Source organism: Mastigoproctus giganteus, unplaced genomic scaffold (genome assembly GCF_048544385.1).
Source record: "Mastigoproctus giganteus isolate SK-2022 unplaced genomic scaffold, ASM4854438v1 scaffold_16, whole genome shotgun sequence".
In the NCBI taxonomy this organism is placed as follows: domain Eukaryota; kingdom Metazoa; phylum Arthropoda; class Arachnida; order Uropygi; family Thelyphonidae; genus Mastigoproctus; species Mastigoproctus giganteus.
Window position 1 is genome coordinate 3,066,517 of NW_028328293.1, and position 22,700 is coordinate 3,089,216.

A 22,700-nucleotide genomic window follows, 5' to 3' on the forward strand; every position below is an offset into this window, starting at 1 on the left:
ATTATACAATAAGGAAAAGTCTGAATGACTCCATATTTTATTTGATAGCAATGAAAAAGTTTTTTTTTTTTTTTTAAATAAATTATTTATTATGAATAAATACCAACAAAAGCATGAGAGACTAGAAATTGGGGCCAATTTTTCTCTGGCACAACTTAGCTATCTATCTATCATCATCCTAAGGAAAAGAGCTTCAAAGCACAGCTATGGGCATATGCTAGTTATTTGTCATATGTAAGCAACAATGTTTTATACTATCATATTACTTCATTCTGCTGGCTCACAACCAGAACTACATCATATAACATTTAGTTATTCAAAACATCAGCCTATGAATACAAAATAAATATAAATCAGTAATAATATACAAAAATAAAGGTATTTTAAAAGTATTTACCTTCAAAGTAAATATTTATTTATACTCTTGATCAATACTACTGGTATGTGCATATGTAGAGGGTGTAAAGCTGCAATCCCAGTGCAAGCTAGAAGCCCATTTTTATTCAATAGGTTAAAAATATAAATAACTACAAAGGAGTTCACAGAATGGATGGCACTGGAATGCACTGCCATTCTGGTTTGTGGTAGGTAATGTCTCACGTGCATTTTATCTGTTTTCTGCTCTTTTATCCTGATGAGTGTTCCATTTCAAACCAGAACAAACAAATCACAATGGCAAACATTTTATATAACAGGCACAAACAAGCAATAATTATTAATTTTACTTTTGCATTTTTTTTTTTTTTTTGTTAAGTTCCCTTAATTCTATGTATGACATTTAAAAAATCAATCAATTGTACATTACACCAAATGCACTTTTCTTCATTTTCTGTAGAAAACATTCTATAATAAAAGTAAATAAAAATGTTATCATTATATTTATTTGAAATTTTACTGTTTCTGCTAAAAACAAACGCAGACCAAATGTGAAACACAAAGAAAACTACTTTAATTGATAACCCCAGTTCTAGATTACAAATATGCTGGTGACTAGAGATTTTCACTAATCAAAGTTCTGGATAATAAAGCTTACATTATATATAAAGTGTATGTTTTCAAGAAGAAAAAAATGTTGAATGTCAGCTTCTACTCATTCCCAAAAATTCATAAATTTCTGGGCTTGCTTGTAAATTCAGTACACAACTTTCATGACAATTTGGAGGTTTTTTGCACCTTAATCAGGCATATTTATGTATTTTTGTATTTATCTATGTGTAGATAACCATTTAACTTTCTATATTTAGAAAGTTAAGCATAAAAAGTAAAGTCGGCTGTTGCCAACTAGAATATTGCAATATCACTGAAAATTTAAACAGGACAGGAGGATAAATATAATTCTTCATTATTTTCTTTTGTGAGGCTGTGAGCATATAATTGCAGTAATTTCTTAAAATATATATTTTAAGAAATATATATATATATATATATATATATATATATTGATATAGTAGCAGGGTATAGCATGGTTTTATTATGATTACTATTGTATACTAGCATATCACATAGTTACTGTGCAGTAGCACAGTAGCACTCCTCCCCTGATTCTTTTATCCCCACAACATTAAGGCTTGGACTAGAGAAATAAAGCATATGCCCAAAAGCAGTGAGGAACCATGGAGGGTTCAGGGAGGGTCCCCAAGGTGGTTTTCCTACAATTCAAAGCCTTGTTGCATGCACTGCATGTGGTATGTTTGCAGGGTTACCTATAGATAGACATAGGCCACAGGAGATACATTCGTGCATGTGAATTCTTTAAGAAATGGGTTGTTCCACTCAAATAAATTAAATTAGAGGATTCCTCAGCACTCAGCTCTCCATCTTGATGACACGGTCTACTCTTATGTATCTGAATGAACTGCAATCAACAACAATTAAGCAAGCAGGAAGTGCTGGTCCCACAAGAAACATTTATTCTTGGGGACTGCTGTCAAAGAAGCAGAGAATATTTTAAGCAATAAAGACAGGTGAAATAGGACCAGGGTATGTCTACTAAGAGCTAAAACCGGTGATGATGTACTACAATTATTGCTACGACTAATACAATTATCTTTTAATACAAAAGGGCAATACTGTTGTAATGTTAGTGCCAATGATGTTAAGTATAGGCATTATAAACAACCACTGAAAAAGTATGATATGATGTTGAGAAAAAGGCTGAGTTAGGGATGAATATGAAAGTGTCTGGATTTTTGCAAAGACATGATAGGAGGGAGTTCATGATGACAGATCGTCAATCAATTCAGCCCTGCATAGATTGTGCAAAGTTCATGAGGTAGAATTTTTTTCAGTATGACCAGTGTTTGTTAACAGACTGTACTATTTCCAAAGAGATGAAATACACTTGAACAGGAGGGTTGAAAGAATATTTGCTTATACTATTGAGGTACTATTAGCGTGTTGGAAAGCTGTCAGTTTGAGGAGCTACACAGACTAATTTAATTACACTGGTAAGCAGAGGTGGTACTGATTCTTACACTGCTGCTATTTTGATATGCAGTAGCCTGAAAGGCAGGAGTATTACATGGCCTGGTATTGGTACATACTAGACTAGCAATTACATGGGCTGTGCAAGAGTTAAAAATACAAACAAGCATACAAGACTAGCGGTATAGTAAATAAATTTGATGAGTCTGAAGTAGTGGGTAAGTCAGGAAAAGCTGATATTATAAGTATAACACACACTGATAATGGGGGTGCAGAACTTGAATATGGTGATTATTTATAAAGAAAGGCAAGACATGATAGGAGGGGAATGCATGATGTGACTAAAACTTTTTGTTAGGAAGTACATATCATCTAAAGCAGTACAACCAGTAGTAGATGTTGCCAATGTAATACTGAATCAGTTGAATCAGTTTGGGAAAACACAAACACTGGGAAAGCAAAAATGAGAGTAGGAATCTGCTATAGATCAAATGGCTGTGATGAATATAATGACAACAAAACTGAACCAGCAAATTAGAATGTCTTATCGTGGGGGATTTTAACTTTGCAGATATTGATGAGTTGCAGTATACTCAGAAGTAAAACATCCTGATTTGCTACTGACTGCTTTCTATACCATTATGTTAAAAACAACAAGGGAAAGCAATATTCTTGATCTGGTTATCAGCAGTAATTCATCATATATTAAGAGTCTTCAATTAAAAGAACCTTTAGGTGGTAGTGATCATAGCATGTTGATATCAAAGATATAAATACTTTCAAGAGTAAAGAGAAGGTGTTTTTTTTTTTTGCAATGGTGATTATAATGGACTCAGATATTAGACATATAATAACTTTTATTATTTTCCTTTTTCTGCTCATTTTGCTTCTTAACAGTTTAATATCACATGCAGCAGCCAGTCTCTATCTTGAGACTGGCTGCATGTCATACGACTGTTACAAGACTTTACTACAGAAACATACTGCACACTTTGTGGGGTCACATTTATCAAAAATGACCACAAGGGCATGCAGGTGGCTGGATGCTACATTACAACAATGTGACAACTCACATTGCTCATACTAACTTTGCCTCCCATTAGCTAAACAGACAGACAATAACTTTTAACTATAATACATAACATTTACATAAAATAAATAAATATATATATAAAATGGCTTTTGGCTGTCTGTGTAACTTATTATTATAGATATATATCTACTTTTGCATTCTTTGCTGCTGCTTTGGTACATTTGTCATATCCAGGTTATTTTTATTTTCCCACTATTTCTACAGTTGCTAATTTATTAATATTATATCTTTATTTTTATCTATTTAAGATTTAGCTATCTGCTGCTTTGCACAATGCTAGTCTTTAAATCACAGCCATTTCTGTTTCTCATCTTTACGCAGCCATGATTGTTTTATGTATATATATATATACGCGCGTGTGTGTGTGTGTGTGTGTGTGTATATACGTGCGCACGCGCACGCGCACGTGTGGTGTGAAATAATGTTAAAATGTAGAGGCTGTCCTGTCGTTTAAAAAACCCGAAGCAATCCATGAACTAACCGGACCCTAGGCAACAATGGTTAAACATAAATATTAAACTCAATAAAAATTATATATAATTAGCCATCCATGGGAAAAGATACTTTGCAAGGGACTTTGTCGAGGGTTAAACCACTACAAAATACCAAACCCATGGCTGGCAGAGCTATCAGTTTCTGTTGTCATCTGCTTGTATAACTAGGACCTAAAGAAGTCCATAAGTACCCGTAAGATGGGTATAATATAATAAGATAGAAATTATAATAATAAAATTAAAATTATAATAAAATTATATAATAAAATAGAAATTATAATAATAAAATTAAGTAGCTTATTAATAGTAATTTTGCAGAATACAGGCTGGATGACATTTAGCCCGACCGATAGCTGAAACAAAATAGTAAATAAGCAATGCTGAGAACCAAATAATCTACATCGGATATTACCGGGAGCGTAACTTCCCGATCCTATAAGAAAGGGATCCTGGTATAGTAAGAAGAGCCGGTAAAAGATGGTAATATATATCGAATAGTGGAATACTGGAATGGCTAATTCCTAATATAAAATTCTAATTGGTTAATATTATCATATATTATCCCTGTTCAATGCTTTAGTAATTATAACATCACAGTTCTAGGCTTTAGTAATTTCATTCTATATATACACACACTTGTTTCCATAGCTGCTGCTTTGCGCGAAGCTAATCTTATAATATAACCACTTCTGTTTTTATGTATGTCATGTTTGTTGCACTTTCCGGTGAAATACCACCACTTTGCTTATTGGAGGCTTGAAGTGGTGAAACCCATGTTTAGTCTGTAGAGCAAAGTTTCCGGCATCCCCCCCCCCCCCTACTTCTCCTTCAACCCTTGCACGGTACTAAGTACTATAGGTTTTGATACCTTTCGTGTTTGGGATTTTCATAAAAAAAAAAAAAAAAAAAAAACATAATAAGTTAAATTAGCTAACAAAAGGAGAATGGAGAGAAGGCTAGTTAAAAGTAATAGTACCTCAATCCCCCTCGAATTGCTCTAATAGTTCATGAGGTATGAAAAAAGAGAATAAGATAGTTAAAAGTAAAAAGTGAAGGTAAAGTGTTTATACGATTGTACATCGGATATTACCGGGAGCGTAACTTCCCGACCCTATAAGAAAGGGATCCTGGTATAGTAAGAAGAGCTGGTAAAAGATGGTAATATTTATCGAATAGTGGAATACTGGAATGGCTAATTCCTAATATAAAATTCTAATTGGTTAATATTATCATATAATATCCCTGTTCAATGCTTTAGTAATTATAACATCACAGTTTTAGGCTTTAGTAATTTCATTCTATATATACACACACTTGTTTCCATAGCTGCTGCTTTGCGCAAAGCTAATCTTATAATATAACCACTTCTGTTTTTATTTATGTCATGTTTGTTGCACTTTCTGTCATAGTCTTTCTTTTCCATCTAAAATTTAATATAGAGTCTATAAATTATTTTTGATATCTGATTATAGAGGTCACTGGTAGTCTATCGTTCTTAGCTCTCTTTGACATTTGTTTTTGTAGTATAAATTATAATGCTTGGATTTGTTTCTGTTTGTTTGTTACTGCTTTGATCATAGTTATTATTATAACTAGTTGTGTTTTTCACAGTCATTCCGGGCCTTGCTTTTATATCTTAGGTATGCTTTTAGACTTGGATTTTAGATTTCCTTAGTTTTTAGTAATTCATTGCATCGGCATTTATGTATCTAGTAAATTTTAAGTGTAATTTTTCATTATAGATACTGCATTTTACCATTTTGGTTGCAGTTATCATTATGATTAGTTGTATCATTCCAGACCTTTCTTTTATTTCCGGTATGCTTTTATTTCATCGGTATTTATGTATCTACTAAATTTTATACCTAATTTATTGTAATTTTCATTTATACACTGCATTGGGACTACCCTGTCTAATCTCTGTAAGCGTTATATCATTTTTTCATTAACTTTATTATATTGCTCTTTTTTTTTTTTCAAAATTTTATTCTCTTACATAGCTTTGGGCAGGTATAGAAATGCAGTCCTTTGATGCATGGTCAGGCATTTCATCCTCTGATGAAATGTCTGATCATGTATCAAATTTTACTTTGGCTGATATCAGATTAATTGCATATTTGTTTATTTCCCCTTTTTGAACCGTAGGTGATCACAAGTAGTTATATATTGGCATCATTAACTATATCTCATATTGTGAATACCTTCACAACAAGTTGCCATGATATTGAATGAGTTGGCTATGAACAGAAATGATGCAATTGCACTAACTTGTATGCTATACAGCAAAATGTAATAAATATCGCAAATGTACATAATTCAAAAACAGAAGAACAGATTACGAACAGAAATGGTGTTGCAATGATGACAACTGGGTTGTCATCATTGCAACGCCAGGGTACCTACCCATCCACTGATGAGGAGTCAATAAGCTCCGAAATGGTTCCATATGGTTGTGGGTGATGGTATCCACCGAGAATAAGTAACAATAGTCTCTTCTATGGTGAAGAGTTACTTATTCAAGGTAGTGCAATATCATGGCAACTCGTTGTGAAGGTATTCACAATATGAGATATACTTAATGATGCCAATATATAACTACTTGGGTAGTTGGCTATGAACAGAAATGATGCAATTCCACTAACTTGTACACTATACAGAAAAATGTAATAAATATCACAAATGTACATAATTCAAAAACAGAAGAATAGATTACGAGATAAGTGCTTTACCTTTCTAATTACATAAGAAATCTCCAATTTTCCAATAGTTTTGATATACTGGGCTATAGCTCCATCATAATCACCTTTACTGAAAAATAAATAAAATAAATAAATAATAAACACACGTTACTATACAATTTCAAAGAAAAGGAAAACAGTCTCATATTTCATATTTTTTTTTTACACGGCCAGCACAATGTTTTATGTTTCCTAACAGCAAAATGAATCCCATTACTAATAAGCAAGAGGAATTTATCATAAATCAGCATAAACCAATAAATAATATAAATTCATAATTACCTAAAGAAGTGCATACTTACTTACACTGCATTACAAAAATTATATTAATTAAAATAGAACAGGTAATCTTGCTGACAAAATAATTATAATTGGATCTCTATGTTTACTCTGGATCTTCTTACCAGTCCTCACCTGAAGCATCATGATAACTGAGAAACTAAATTTAAAACAATGAAATAAATATCTCAGTTAAGGGGACTAAAAATGAGATTAGCAGTGTAACTAGTAGAGGAGTATCAGACTGTACTTGCATAATATTCATACTGCTAAGTTCTTGTTCAGCCCTGTAAACTGAAACTTTAATTTCTTTGATTTTATCACAGCAGCAGGTGTACTGTTGCCCCAGTACACCCTCCTCCAAATTTAAATATTAAAATATCTATTAGAATTATGTCAGTGTTAATTTCAACCCTCTAATGCAGAGGATGTCAAACTTAAAGTGTTAACAGACTGTGCCAACAGTTATCTCAGGCTGTAGGCTGCACTAGTGTGCATGCAGAACACTGGTGTGGCATTACTGTAAGAAATATATTAAATATTTTTAAAATATTTCTCCTTATATAAAAATAAGAAATCTTATGACCAGCAAAATTAAAAGTTTGCATAATTTATGAATTATATTTAAATTAATCACAGTATGCTATACTTCAAGATGATTTTAGTTTATCTAGATCATAATAAGCAGATGGACTGGAAAATGGCAAATGAGGTTTAGTAGTGATAAATGCAAAGTAGTACTGCATTTTGGTAGCAGTATTCCCAGAATAATATATTATTTGAGTGGCACCAAACTCAAAAGTATTGGAGTATGAAAAAGATCTACATTCTGACATGATATCCTCTGAGCAGTGCAAACAAGCTGCTATCAGTGACAGAACCCATGGGATCTGTTAAATGATTACAGCATAAGGACATGGTAAGGCCACATCTGGCCTAACTATGAATGGTGATGGGATTCTTTTGAATGCTGATGGGATTCTTCCTCTTGCTTAGACTAAGAATCTGAGGCGTGCAGAAATTTGCCTTTAGCCAGCAGGTAGTTGATTAGTTTGGTTTGGTTTGGTTTTTAATGGCGCATTGGCAGCTGTGGCCATAATGTGCCAAATCAAAAATAAAACTAATACAAAAATAGTGGTCAGTCTAAAAACAGGCTACCATGTCAAAAAGGCAAATATGATACTATGGTTAAAGGTTATATAAAAGGTATAAAATATAAACTTAAATCTTTGTGTACAAATTGATTGAGTGTAAAAAGTTAAAAATGTCAGACATGTATAGTTGATTGGTGGAACAGGCTTCCATCTTTTGTTGTGGAAGCTAACAGCCTAAATAAATTTAAGGCTGAACTGGACAGGCATTTGGAACGAATGGAGAGGTGAAATGGGAGTTTTCTTTTTTTGGCTGATGCTGCATAAGCTTTCTTTTTTACATCGTATGCCTTTACTAATGCTAAGGCTGCATATATGTTTTTGACAACATCATTTTAAGAAGAACACAGCTCTGTTTAAAGGGTGCAGAGAAGAGCAACAACATTAGTTGGAGGGAACACAAAAGAATACTCTTTATCTAAACTTCAGTTCTGTAAATTGAAGCTTCTGTGAGAAGTCTTCATTGAAATGTTTAAGGCTCTTTAAATGAGTTGAGTAAACAAAATGCTGATAGCATTCTTAACTTTCTCAGTCTACACACATTAGGAAGCAAACTTAACCTGAGATAAGTTGTGGCATCTTTGTGATTCTACATGACCTTCAGTGATATCATGTTTAGTCTACTTGGTCCACACAGCCGAAACTCCCAACTCTCTACCTTTCAACAAAAGTGTTTTTGTCTTTTGCCATTGAAAATTCAAGAAATATTTGTTAGTCATCACTAGGGTTCAGATTTTTATGTACTATCATATTCATTTTCTTTTACATAAAGGCATGAAACTTAGTGTGTTCATGTTACATGGTTTAAGGATCTTAAAGAAGCGTGTTTGTAATTTTATATTTCATCATATTTTACACATTAGGTCATAATTTCATATTTAATAGCATATTTTATACTTGTCAACATAAATTTTTCATAAAATCAACAAATTATTTATCAAATTGATTTAAAAAATATTTCTAAAAAACAGTGGGAATTTACATTTAATCATTTCACGTTCCAGCATGGGCTGGCACAAGCGGCTAAATCTGAAAGTTATTATTTCGACTGGCTCTTTAGTCACTCATAACGACACCTTAGTGTCATTTTAGCTATAATTTAAAACTTTACAGTAGTTTTGCTTTATACTGAGTTCAACGAATTATTTGTAATTTTATACAGTAGAAACTTCAGCTGTTGGCAAATAAAGCCAAAATTGAGCTTTTTAGAAAATGGATTCCTTCTGTGGTGAAAGACAACAGAGATATGGGGGGTGGGATTGTTAGCTTAACCTTCATACCGGATTCGACACTCCTTGGACATGACACCGATGAAGACATTCTGCGGCTTTGCTGCCAACGCGCCATTGGCGATCTGAACTGGGTACTCTAACCTGGTTCCCTTTAAAACCCCATCCCCAGGCAGGGGAGGGAGGAGATAGATCTGTCTCCTCTCCTCCCTGCCTACCCCCCATACTTCGCCTGGTGGGATTCGTCTCCACTGACCTCTTTAGGGATGCCTACTCTATCATCCCTATCTTCTATCTGTTTTTCCCCCAGTCTTCAGTCTCCCTCCCTCTCTCTCTCACTAAATCGACCGAGTACACCCTTAACAATGCCGCCAAATTCTAATCAACGTCTAAATTCTACCGGTTTCCTGTAAATCTCTAAGACAACTAACACTATTAGCTTTTATCTAGCATATAGTCTCACATGTCTAAATTTAATAACATCAAAATTTTGCCCGACCTATTTGGCCTTTAACACATCTCTTTAGCGTTCAACCCCAACCAGCGATTTCCTAACAGCAATCCCATTAAGCATTAATGTCAAACGCAATTTTTTTTTTTTTTTTTTTTTTAAATAGGTCCTAGCCACTGAAATCCCAAGAAACTAGGTGGCAGGACCTGCCAGAGCAATTTGTTGTGATACTGGATACACCCGGCTAGCCTCCACGTGGCAGGGTAGGGGCAACGTAGGGCCCCACTAGGGGCCTGGCGGCCAATAAGCCGGATAAACAATGGGCACAACAAATCACACTGCACAGACACGGCCCACACACTTTCAAGTCTCTGGCTTGACAGTGTACTGTCCTCGATACAATGAAACACACGCGGAGATGGGAGAAATCCCAGGTGCCGTCTGACACGAACATACCTTATACTTAACAGAGATAGCACAATGCTTCATTGTCTTAAGAAATCTCATACCTACATGGCTTTTTGTTTTCTTTAATGTTTCAAGTAGTACTTTGCAGTAGGAAGCAGCACACGCCACCTGCCACAAATTAATCACTACAATGAAGGAAACATACCAAAGCCAGTTTACTCCAACAAATGGAAGGCAGAAAAGATTCAAATGGACATGCAAATTAATTACACTTTATACCAGCAGATGCATTATGAATAAAATGTGCCTGCCAAAATTGGGAGTAGGACTATTATTTGATTTTTTATGACCATATTTTCCCAATTCCAACAATGATACAGATCAAAAGTAATAACTATGCTTGAGGAATACTAAAATGACACTGACATTACTTAGGAAGACATTTTAATTTTTAAATTTAAATGTCTTTTAAATGTTAACTTTATGATGGGACATGACTCTAAAAGGATAATGATAACAAAGATGTTTTCTAAAGTAGAAATGTTTATCACAATTTGGTTAATTAATCAAAGTGTTTTTTTTTTTTTTTTTTGTAATTAATAAATCTTTATTTCAAATATTGGAGAAGTAAAATCATACCATCTTATTTAAGAACTATTCTGATTCTATTTCAGAACTACACAGTTGTTAATGAATTTGTTCCTGGTTCAATATTTAATGACGAACAAATTACCAATTACATAATTTTAACAAATCTGTTAAATTTAAAATTTACATTTATCAAAAATAATTTAATCTAAAATAACTAAATTTATACAATACCCATAAAGATGATCTCCATACTGACGGAAAATATCAATTAAACCCTCCTCATCATACTGCTGACTTTTAGCTAAGCTGGAAAAAAATTTGTAAATTTGGTGAAATGTCAAAATGAATAAAGAGAACATAATAATAAAAAAATTCCTATCTACTTCAACCCATTAAATGGGTTGAAGTAGATAGAAAACTCAAGCTAAATAACTTGAAGTGATATTAGTTATGGAGAACTCATATGACGTGTAATAACCTTACACTAGACAGTTTATGAACCAATTTTGCTTAACTCTAACCTATTCCATTTGGTTGCTTACCAGTGCTTTCCCCAGGAATTTTCCAATTAGATATCCAATTAAGTCCAACACTAACTGTACAAAACTGTTTCTGCTGTTCCCTATTACTTTCCCATGGGTCCACAATGTTGCATCCAGTTCAGCTGTCAGGATCATAGTATTCTAAGTAACCCGAGCAAGCCCTATATTCTCTCCCTCCATTACTACTTGCAAATTATTTAATGAGGCAATAGGGAGGGCTCAAAGTAAAGTAAGTATCAAATCTAACTATGCCTTTAGCTCCTCCCAGTGGCTCACACCTGGTGAGTATGGGCTTGGCACACCCAGGACCCTGAGCTGGATATCATCATTTTCTCTTTCTTGGTGATCACCCCCCCCCCCTCTCTCTCTCTCTCTCTGGGTAATTCAGAAAATTTTTTTTTGGCTGATGTAGCATAAGCCTCATGCTTCCTTGCACCATATAGCTAATAATAATGTCTAATGTAATAAAATTTGTTCTCTATGGTTTTCCCTAAAAAATTTAGAACAAGTAGGGTTGTTGCCAATCGAGTTGCCAGATTGTTGAATCATTATAAAATTGACATGGTTGTTAATGATTGTACATAAATTATGAGGACTTATAGATTATATATGCATAAGTCACTGAGAAATAACAGAAAATATAATATAACACAGAGAATATGCAGTAGAATCTTATCAATACAAAGTTCAAGGGACATAAATTTTCATGTTTTGTTATAACAAGGTCTGCCAACAGTGTGTAAAAATAAATATATTTTTTTTTCTGGTACATATATCTAAGAATAATAAGAAATAATAATAACAAAAATAAATGAAATAATAAAATAAATTAAATTAATGAAATAATAAAATAAATTAAATTAATGAAATAATAAAATAAATTAAATTAATGAAATAATAAAAATAAAAAAATAAGAAAAGCCTTTGTCTAACAATAATAAGAATAAGAATAACAGACATTTTGTTCAGATTTTCTTTTATTGTAAGATAAATTAAGAAAAAGAAGTAACGTAAGTGAAACAAAAGTAAAGTATATATATGTAATTAGTATCGCAAACAAGTAAAAGAATTATAATCTTAATCAATTTTTTAGCAAATCAAGCAAATCAAATTTTTAATAAATTAATCTAACTTGAAGGATTCCAATTTCATTTGCACAGTTTCCCCCCCCCCCTTAACTATAGCACAGAAATTATCAAATGCAATAGTTGTTTTGTTATTAACTCAGGCCAACACACTCTCTCTCTATTATGTTTAATGATTTTGGGCATCTCTTTTAGAGGTGGAATGTCTGCTTCTTCCTTTATTTCTGGTAACAAAACTTCATCGCTCTGCTTGGTTCTCAGCAGCAATTCTCATGTCAGCATTGTTGAGGTGGCAACTTCATCATCCGATTTAACAAACTCCTCAAATTCAACAACAAAATCCATATGCTCTTTCAAATTTCCCATTCCTCAACATTGCTATTACATCCATCTGATGGACCATTTTTTTCTATAATATTCTCTCCATAGCCACTCTTTCTGAAGCAGTTGATTATCACACTTGATGCAATACTGTCCCAAGGTATAACAAGATTGTGGATATCATCCAAGACATTCTACTTTGGCTGCAAATTGTTCTCTTCTATGTTGTGGATCAAGTACTTTTATAAAGTGGGCTCTATATGCTCTCTTGAAGTTATAAATAATGCCTTGATCCTGCATAAAGCTGGTGATATGGGAGGCAAAAACAATAGAGCCCATATACAGTGGATTCCAGTTAATCGGAGGAGCTGTTTATTTGGGACAACATGCCATTTAATTGGGGCAGGAGACTGCAGCACTCAAGATTACCCTATGATTGTCTCCAACCATACCACATGGTCTGATCAGATTTCTGGAGGTCACAATCATAAAACAATAAAAACAATTAGCAGTCTGCAGTTTATTGGGCTTTTCTGTTAGTGCAATCTATTATAAATGGATAGTAAACTCGATCTTATTGAATTTGTGATAATACCGATACCTACAATTCTATGGGTTTTTACATAATTATGGTGAAATGTGTTTCCCCTCCCATGAAATCTTCAATCATATAAAAAACAAATAAATTTTCGGAATCTTCTCTTCGTTCCTACTTTTTAAGCCTCGTAACTTATTACTTCATTCTCGCTTGCATGTATCGTGTTAGTTGCTTATCTTTTTTTACTGTTACACTGTTTTAAATTTTAACCCCCCCCCCAAATGTTAGTGAACAGAAATATCAACTAGTTAGTATGTACATATTACAGTACATATTAATTAAGCTATGCATGTAAGGGTAAATTTATTTTTATTTTGCTAATCTGTGGAAGATATTCTTCCGATTTTCAAGTATCATTTAATTTTTTAATTGGTAAGGTAATAAAATGTAAATTTGTGCTTAATATATCTTTATTTTAATAGCCTGTGGATAATATTCCTACTATTTTGGCTTATTAGAATTGCTGTTTAATAGTATTAAATTCACATTCACAATTCACAAATGTGATCGCAATGATCAGCACTTACTACATATCGTATGTTGTTGTTGTAGTTATTTGGTTTTTAGGAGCATTAGCAACTAAGGCCATATTGCTCCGAGGATATGCGGTGGTCATTCACTGACCTTACCGCATCCTCCGTATTCGGTGGTCACGGGCTCGAACCCCGGTCTAATCAAGAAGTGTGTGTGCTACACACTGCTGCTCCTGCCCACCTGGTTACAGAGGCGCCACTACATATTGTCTAGTGAACATACTTTACTATGCCAAGTCCATCCTAACGTGATTTGATCATACAGAGAATCAATTGTAAAGCGGGGATCCACCGTATTTGTAAATATATATTTGCAAAACTTCACGTAACTGGGGAAGCCACATAATCGAACCATCATGCACTATCCAGATGTATCCCAAATAACCGGAATCCAATGTAGTTGCCAACTAAAAGGTCCCAGCAGAATGTGCTGTGCAACAATCCAAAATCATCAAAATGTTCCTTTTTTCTGAAGTCATTCTTCTGTCAACTTTCGATAGCCAAGAATCAAAAATTTTGACTTTAAGCAGGCACTTCTATTGGCCTCATAACCATACATATGTTGATTAAACTTTTTTAAAACATCTTGGCTTGGAAAATTTGCCAATCACAAGCAGGCGTAGTTTTGCACTACCATCAGCAATGCAGCATAACAGAACAGTGATTCTTTGTTTGTTAATTTTCTTGTATTACAAGACTCTCCTCAAACAGCAAATGTTTTGTTTGGCAGCAAATTATAAAATAAATCTGTCTTGTCAAGATGAAAAATATCCTTTCCCTCATATTTTTCAAGAATGTACTTTACAGAACACAACCAGTCTTCAGCATTTTCTTTGCCCACTAATCCATACTCGCCATAAACATTTCAAAAAATGAAATTAATTCTGGCCTTAAATCTTTGGAGCCAGCTACTGCTGCATTTGAAGTTGCTAATTCCAGTTGCTGAGCTATATAATTAGCCTTTTCACGCAAAATTAAACTTGATATTGACCAATTTGATTCATGCAATTGTTAGTTCCACTCAAAAACTACTGTTTCAAGCTCCTCGCGTTTTGCACCATCAATTTGTTTCTTGTTTTTTTTATCACTGCTCCAGTGTCACATACTTCAAGTTTTCTTCAGTTTTGTAAATGAAGTTAATTAGCACTACCATGTACACTGGTGTATTACTTTTTGATGTCCATTTCACTTCATTCCATCCTATCAGCTTGTATAGTTTTATTTCAGAGTGTATTTATGTTGTAGCTAGCAAAAACTAGTTGTGTTTATATAAAAGTAAATTCTAACAAGTCAGCTGTATTTCAGGAAACATGGAACCAGGCCATCATAAGTAACAATAGAGGCAATAAATATTAATAATGCCTAAAAATAGTTTAATTTATATGTAAAGATAATTACATGAAAAAAAAAAGTGAAATTTGTGTTTTAGAAAGATTAGCGTGACTTACACTGGTCAACACGTAAAATGTTACGAAAACAAAAATACCCAATCTTGATTAATTTCATTCTGCAGAACAAGGAAATCACATTAAAATTTGTCAATTGGCTCTTGTTTTCAAATTACAGTTGGGATCTCATGTTAGTGAGTTACTCTAGATTATCTACTACAGCTCTTGGCAAACGCAAGGCAACACCACAGTTTCAGTACCACCACACACTTATCACACGATCAGTAACTGCCACCTCGCTCTGAATCACGTGATAAGTTGTTGTGACCTAAATTGTGTATTCAACCCTGTTGCAGTAATCCTCGGATACGGCTAGGTACTGGGTGATTTGTTCTCAGTTAACGGTTGTTCTCTGTGAGATTCCTATTTTTTTGTGCAGTATTTGTGTCGTGTAAGATTTATATGCCCGTAATTGTGTGAACAGTCCAGATGACTTCTGTTGCATACAGAGAGAAATCACGTTAGCTTCAAGGAAGTGTCCCTTAACTCAAACTATAAAAAAGGCCTACTTCTTGTACTTTGGGTATAAAGAAGGTGACCAGGACAATTGGGCTCCACACATATGCTGCACTACCTTTTCTCAAAACTCAATGCATGGGTGAATCGAAAGGGATGTTTTATGCCTTTGGCAGTACACATTAGAATTAGCATTAGTAGAGGCATATGATGCAAGAAAGCAAGCTTATGCCAGAAGAAAAAAAAAAAACAAAAAAACTTCCACTTCACCCCTCCGTTCGTTCGAAACACCTGTCCAGCTGAGCCTTAAATTTATTTAGGCTATCAACTTCCACAACAAGGTATGGAAGTCAGTTCCATCAACCAACTACCTGCTGGCTAAAGACAAATTTCCAGACATCTATCCTACATCAAACCATTTAAGGCTTTATACACCTCTATCAGATCACCTCGCCGGTGCCTAGTGTCCAGACACTGTAATTTGCAAAACTTAAGCCTTTCTTCGTAAGAGCAACCCTTTGTTCCATTCACTAACCTTGTTGCCCTTCTCTGTACTTGTTCCAGCAGCTCTACATCCTTCTTGAAATGAGGCCTCCAGACCTGTATACAGCACTCAAGGTGTGGCCTGACCATTGCCTTATACAAGGGAATAATCACCACCTTATACCTGCTAGAAACATTCCTGTATATCATTGATAAGACACCATGAGCTACTCTTGCAGCCCATCTGCACTGCTCAGAGAACTTCATATCTGCCTGCACAATTACCCCCAGGTCCTTTTCATTCTCCACCACAGTCAGTGTAGTACCACAGAGTTGATACGTTGCTCTCGGGTTAGTGTTTCCCATATGTAGTACTTTACATTTGTCAATGTTAAACTTCATTTGCCACCTCTCAGCCCATCTGCTCAACCTTTCCAGATCCTGTTGCAGCAGCATAGCGTCAGTAGTGTCCTTAACAACCCTGCCAACTTTTGTATCGTCTGCAAACTCGAACATTAAGCTTGATATACCATCATCAATATTATTTATAAATACAGAAAACAATAATGGACACAACACTGAACCCTGAGGGACTCCACTAATAACATTAGTCCACGATGAGCAGTGTCCATTGATTACCACTCTCTGTCTTCTCCCCCTCAACCACCCCTTTATCCATAGCAGCAACTTGCCTCCGATGCCACACTGCTCTAATTTGTACAGCAGTCTTCCATGTGCAACAGTATCAAAAGCCTTTCTAAGATCCAAATATATGATATCAAAGTTATTCCCTGCATCCAGTTCTTTTGTGACTGCATCATAGTATCCAATCAAATTGGTCAGGCAAGACTTCCCCTTAACAAAACCATGCTGTGTCTGAGCTATAACTGAAGTCTTGTGTAGATGATCCTGCAGTGCTTCTTTAACCAGTGCCTCCATTAATTTTCCTGGAACAGAAGTTAAACTCACAGGTCTATAATTACTTGTGTCAGCCTTTGATCCTCCTTTTTGAATTGGGGTTACATTTGCACATCTCCAGAGTCCAAGGAATCTCTCATAATTATGGCTAAGGGTTTGCTTACTTCCTTTGCTGCCTCCATTAATATAACTGGATAGATCACATCCACCACAGGTGCCTTTCTTGTGTTTATCTTTAACAATTTCTCCTCCACTTTACTCTCAGTTTTACAAGATTATCTAGCTTACTGCCAGAGTTGAATACACATCTGCATTCCCCTTGCTGAATAACTCATCGTGTGTTAATGTCGATGCAAAATATTCATTTAGTTTGTTAGCTACCTGAGCAGGATCATCAACAGTTGAACCATCCATATCAAGTGGACCAATCTGATTCATCCGCTTCCTTCTAGAGTTTACATAAGAAAAGAACTCTTTACTGTTTTTTTTTGCATCCTTTGCCAAAGATTTCTTGTAATCTGCCTTCGCCTGCCTAACCTCCTTTGTAACTTGGTTACAGATCAACTTATATCTATCATAGGCTTCTGTATCACGTGTTAACTTATATGTATCCCAAGCATTTTTCTTCTCTGTCATATGTCTCATTAGTTCATCTGACACCCATTTAGGCCTAAACCTTGAACAATATTTCTTAGTTGGTATGTAAAGCCTAGTAGCTTCCAAGATAAGTTCTTTGAATGCTTCCCATTTTGAATTTGCTGTTGGTAACATCATCAGTTGGTCCCACTGTATGGAATTTAAATACTGTCTCAGACCATCATAGTCGCCTTTACGAAAGCAAAAACCCTTCCCTTTACCCCTGATGGTAGTTACCGCTTTGAGTAAATCCCACTTCAGCACACTGTGATCACTGCCACCTAGTGGTTCCTCTATCTGCAGATTCTTAATGCATGAAGAATCACTACTGATAATCAAATCAAGAGTATTACTCCCTCTAGTTGCCTCCCGAACATGCTGATGTAGAAAACAATCATCCAATAAATCCACAAAAGCCTTGCTAGTGTGTGAGTGACCAACCCACAAATTCCAGTCAATATCTGGGAAATTAAAATCCCCCATTATAAGACTCTCTGATTTACTGGCCCACTCTATTTCCCTGTACAGTTTCTTATTATACTCATCAGAGTCATTAGGCCTATAGCACACTCCACTCTCAATTTTGATCTCCCAGTGCTTATGTCACACCAAACTGACTCGACACTGCACTGTCCAGCGATGGCGACTGGCTTCACTTCCTTGGATTTTATGTTTCTTAACTAATAGCATAACCCCTCCTCCCTTCCTATCCTTTCTGTAGACGTACTGCCCAAATTCCAGTTCTGCATTCCTTATATCTGTGTGACACCACGTCTCTGATATCCCAACAATATCCGCCTTTGATGCTTTGAGCAACACCTCAAATTCATCAAATTTATTTACCAAACTCCTAGCATTGGTGTACATGCAAGTATACATGCACCTGTTCTTTTTCTTAGCTACCCTAACACAACCCATGTGTTTACTTGTACCGCAATGACACCCAGCAATCTCTGAAATATCCAGCATCTTGTTTTGCTGGCTTCTGCTCATTCCAATAGAAGCAATGCAAGAATCACTTTCACCTCTGCCAGTGGCTACTGTTAATCTATTAGTCCTTGTATCCCCCCAAGCTAGCAGTTTTCCGACCCACCTAACACTGCCTCGATAGCATCAGCAAATATTCTTGCACCCTTTCTATTTAAGTGTATCCCATCCATGTAGAAGCAGTCCCTTCTGTTAACAAGTACAGACCAGGCTGAAAAAAATTCTACCCCTCGAGCCTTGCACAATCTTTCCAGGACCGAATTGATCGACAAGGTTCTCATCATATACTCTCTACTATCGTGTCTGGGCAGAATTGTAGACACTTTCAAATTCAACCCCAATTCACGGCTTTTTTTCAACAGTGACCTGTACTTGTTAAGTAATTCTGCCGGTCTCCTACTCTTAATATGGACATGATATGGACAGAGCCAAAAAATCATGTCACAGACTGTTACATCTGTATGGTGCCTCCTATTAGAAAGGGGATGACAATGAAGAAAAAGTGGACAGTGGCATACCCAAATATACTATCTGCAATTCATCCTGTGCCTCACTGTGAAGTACTATCTATTCCTGATCTATCCAACCATTTTTCTGTACACTCTGATGAAGATGAACATCAACGATATAGACAAAGAAGTACAGTAGCCATCTACATCAAGGGATCCACCATTTATCCTTCTGAACCAAGTGAGCTTGATGAAGACATGCAAGTTTGGTTCAAGGACCTACTAGAACTGAACATCCCAGATTGGGTGCTGATTCCATTTGAGGTAAATGTTGCTGATGTTGAAATTGATTTACAAGAGGAACTTGTTGAATTGCAGTCAGATGAGACAGTCCGAAGTCTATTCAAAAAAGAAAGCATGACGTATGGAAGAATGGTGACATTGCATATAAATATCCGCTTTTATGGGAGAAAGCTAAAATGTATGTCATTGTTTTCCCATCATCTTATCTTGTGGAATCTGACTTTAGTCGTGTAACACAGTTGTTAACAAAAAATCGTAATCGACTTGATATAGTAAAAAGAGTTGATTTTCGTCTGACTCTCACAAAATTGGAGCCAGATATTAAAATGCTAATATCAAAACATCAGCCACAAGGATCTCATTAGTAGGGACTATTTAATGAGATCCTATTTAATAGCTTTAGGAATAAATTTATATATGTTGTTTGAAATAGTTTTTTTTTTAATTTTTTTTTACTAATTCTGTCATTACAAGTAAAATTATGTTTCAGTTTTATCAATTAAAATTTTCAAAATTTGTAATTTACATTTTTTATATTATATTGGAATTGTTTAATTATTAGCTTTTACTAACCTACAAATGAATATTTCATTTAGGAATATTACATATGCGTATATGGGGGTCCACATATGTAAAGTTAGGACTCAGAGGGTCCACAAGCAAAAAAAGGTTGGGAACCCTTGGCCTAGAGGATACAACAGTGGAATCTTCTAGATCATTCTGTGAAAGTGACATTTTGACCTTGAAATAAAAACCACGATAGATTCTATTAAACAGAAGGTGAACTCACTGTTTGTAAGGATGTTGATGGTCTAATGGCAGCAATGAACATGAGGAATATTCCCAAAGAATGACGACTATTTATAGACTAAGGTTAGCCTTAAGGCTGTGTTATTACACAATGGAAATATGCAATACTTCTTATGTATGCCACCCACCAAAAATGAAACATAAGCAAACGTGGAGAACATCCTCTTAGGTGTACACTATCAGATGTTGAGTGGCAGATATGTGGTGATTTAAAGGTTAATTGCCATTTTATTAGGACTACAAAAGGGTTACACTAAGTACTGTTGCTTTCTCTGTGAGTGGGATAGTCGTGCTAAGGATATGAACTATGAGAAGAGTTGGCCTCAATGAAAATCATTAACACCTGGAATGAAGAATGCAGCATTTGAACCTCTGGTAGATAAAAATAAAGTTTTGCTTCCACCACTCCACATTAAACTAGGGCTGATGAAAAATTTCATGAAGGCTTTGGAAGTGAATGGTCCTGCATTCACATACTTGCAAAAGAAATTCCCAAGACTTAGTACATGGATGATTATGGCAAGTGCTTTCATTGGTCCACAAACAAGGCAACTTTTCAGAGACAAACAGTTCGATTGTGTCTTTAGTAGCGAGAAATCAGAGGGGAAAGCCTTTCAAAATGTTTCAACTGGTTTTCTAGGAAATGTTAAAGCTGGCAACTACAGGAAGCTTGTGGAAGGTCTCAATACTTCTTATGAAAAACTTGGGTGCAACATGTGATTGAAGATGCATTTCTTGCACTTACACCTGGACTTCTTCCCTCCAAACTGTGGTGCCACCAGCAATGAACATGGTAAGCACTTCCATCAAAACCCCAGGGGCTCACATCTGGAGAGTATGGGCTTGGCACACCCAGTGTCCTGAGCTGGATATCATCATTCTTCTCTTTCTTGGTGATTTCCTTCTACTTATGTGTCTCTCTCTCTCTCTCTCTCTCTCTCTCTCAGGGTAACTTGGGAATTTTTTTTTTTTGGCTGGTGCAGCATAAGCCATAGGCTTCCTTGCACCATATAGCTAATAATAATAATAATAATAATAATAATAATAATAAAAGGTATCGCAGCGATGGAACAAAGATACAAAAGCAAATGGAGTTACGCCATGTTAGCAGATTATTGTTGACTGGTGAAAAGAGCTGAATGCAAGCGAAAGGCTAAAAGGTCCCATGTTTGATACAGGTATGTTCGTAGCTACATCTTACTGCCATATAAATAAAAAATACAGTACCTTGTTATAAATATAAAAAAATTACTTTTTTTTTAAAACGAGAGCCAATCTGCCATTTTAAGCACTATTTCTGTGTTTATCACCCCAAAATCTATAAAGTAAACTCACTTTCATGCCGGTAACAAGATAAGACCCAAAATCCATTGTTCAGTGTAATACAACTACTATGTGGAACTTTGTATTAAACATACAAAACAACATGAAAATGGACTTTGTAATACATATTAACCAAATTCTGTAATAAATGAATAAGTTTACATAGAAAAGCCTATCTTTTCTCAGGTGTGAAAAGATATTTCTCTTTGCTTCATATAAACAAGTATTTTTTAAAAACCCGAGTTTAAATTAACAAGTTTCTACTATATAACAGAGAAAATAACACTTTTTAATCTTTTCTTTTTTACATCAACTGTGAGTACTCTAATAACATAAATCAGTATTACACACATATGTTATTTAATTTTTTTTTTCTTATCTTTGTATATACATGGGGGGGAGTCATAAGTAAGGAAACACATTTGACTGTAAATAACAACACTATTTTAAATATATATTTTAATTAATACTAGCACAATAAAAAAGGAATACATAAACTTTAAAAAAATTATAACATCTGTACAATATGGCCACCATTTTGGTCTTTGCAAAACTGTAGTCTTTTTGGGCACACAGCAAGGCCCAATTCTTCAGGTATGAAGAATTCTTTGCTGAAGCTCCACCAAAAACCAGTGCTTATTTCTAAATACTTTATCCTTTAAGAATCCTCACAAAAAGTAATCAAAGGGTGTTAAATCCAAGAAGTACAATGGCCATTCAATGGAACTCTACTCTCCAATCCATCAATCTGGAAACTTTTTGTCTAAGAATATGAAGACAATTTGGTAGTGAGCTCGTGTTCCATCCTGCATAAAAAAGGAATGCTGAAAATTGATTTTGGATTGCATTAATGCAATGATATTCTCATTCAGAAGTCTTAGATAACTCTGTCACAGTTCTGAGAACACCTGTCTGTCAAGCTAAAAATCCTTGTTAAAGAATAAATGGGG

The 22,700-nt window shown here is 34.9% G+C and overlaps 1 protein-coding gene across 2 annotated transcripts in view; it reads right to left on the minus strand.

The window, feature by feature from the left end:
• LOC150074894 (vacuolar protein sorting-associated protein 11 homolog) overlaps positions 1-22,700 on the minus strand; it is a 612,407-nt gene that overhangs the window by 357,115 nt on the left and 232,592 nt on the right. For both annotated transcript variants that reach the window (XM_090389417.1, XM_090389418.1), the window contains exons 13-14: positions 11,090-11,164; positions 6,741-6,819 (exon numbers count right to left, since the gene is read on the minus strand). In XM_090389417.1, coding sequence (XP_090245543.1) covers positions 6,741-6,819; positions 11,090-11,164 — 154 coding nt within the window. The remainder of the gene's footprint in view (positions 1-6,740; positions 6,820-11,089; positions 11,165-22,700) is intronic.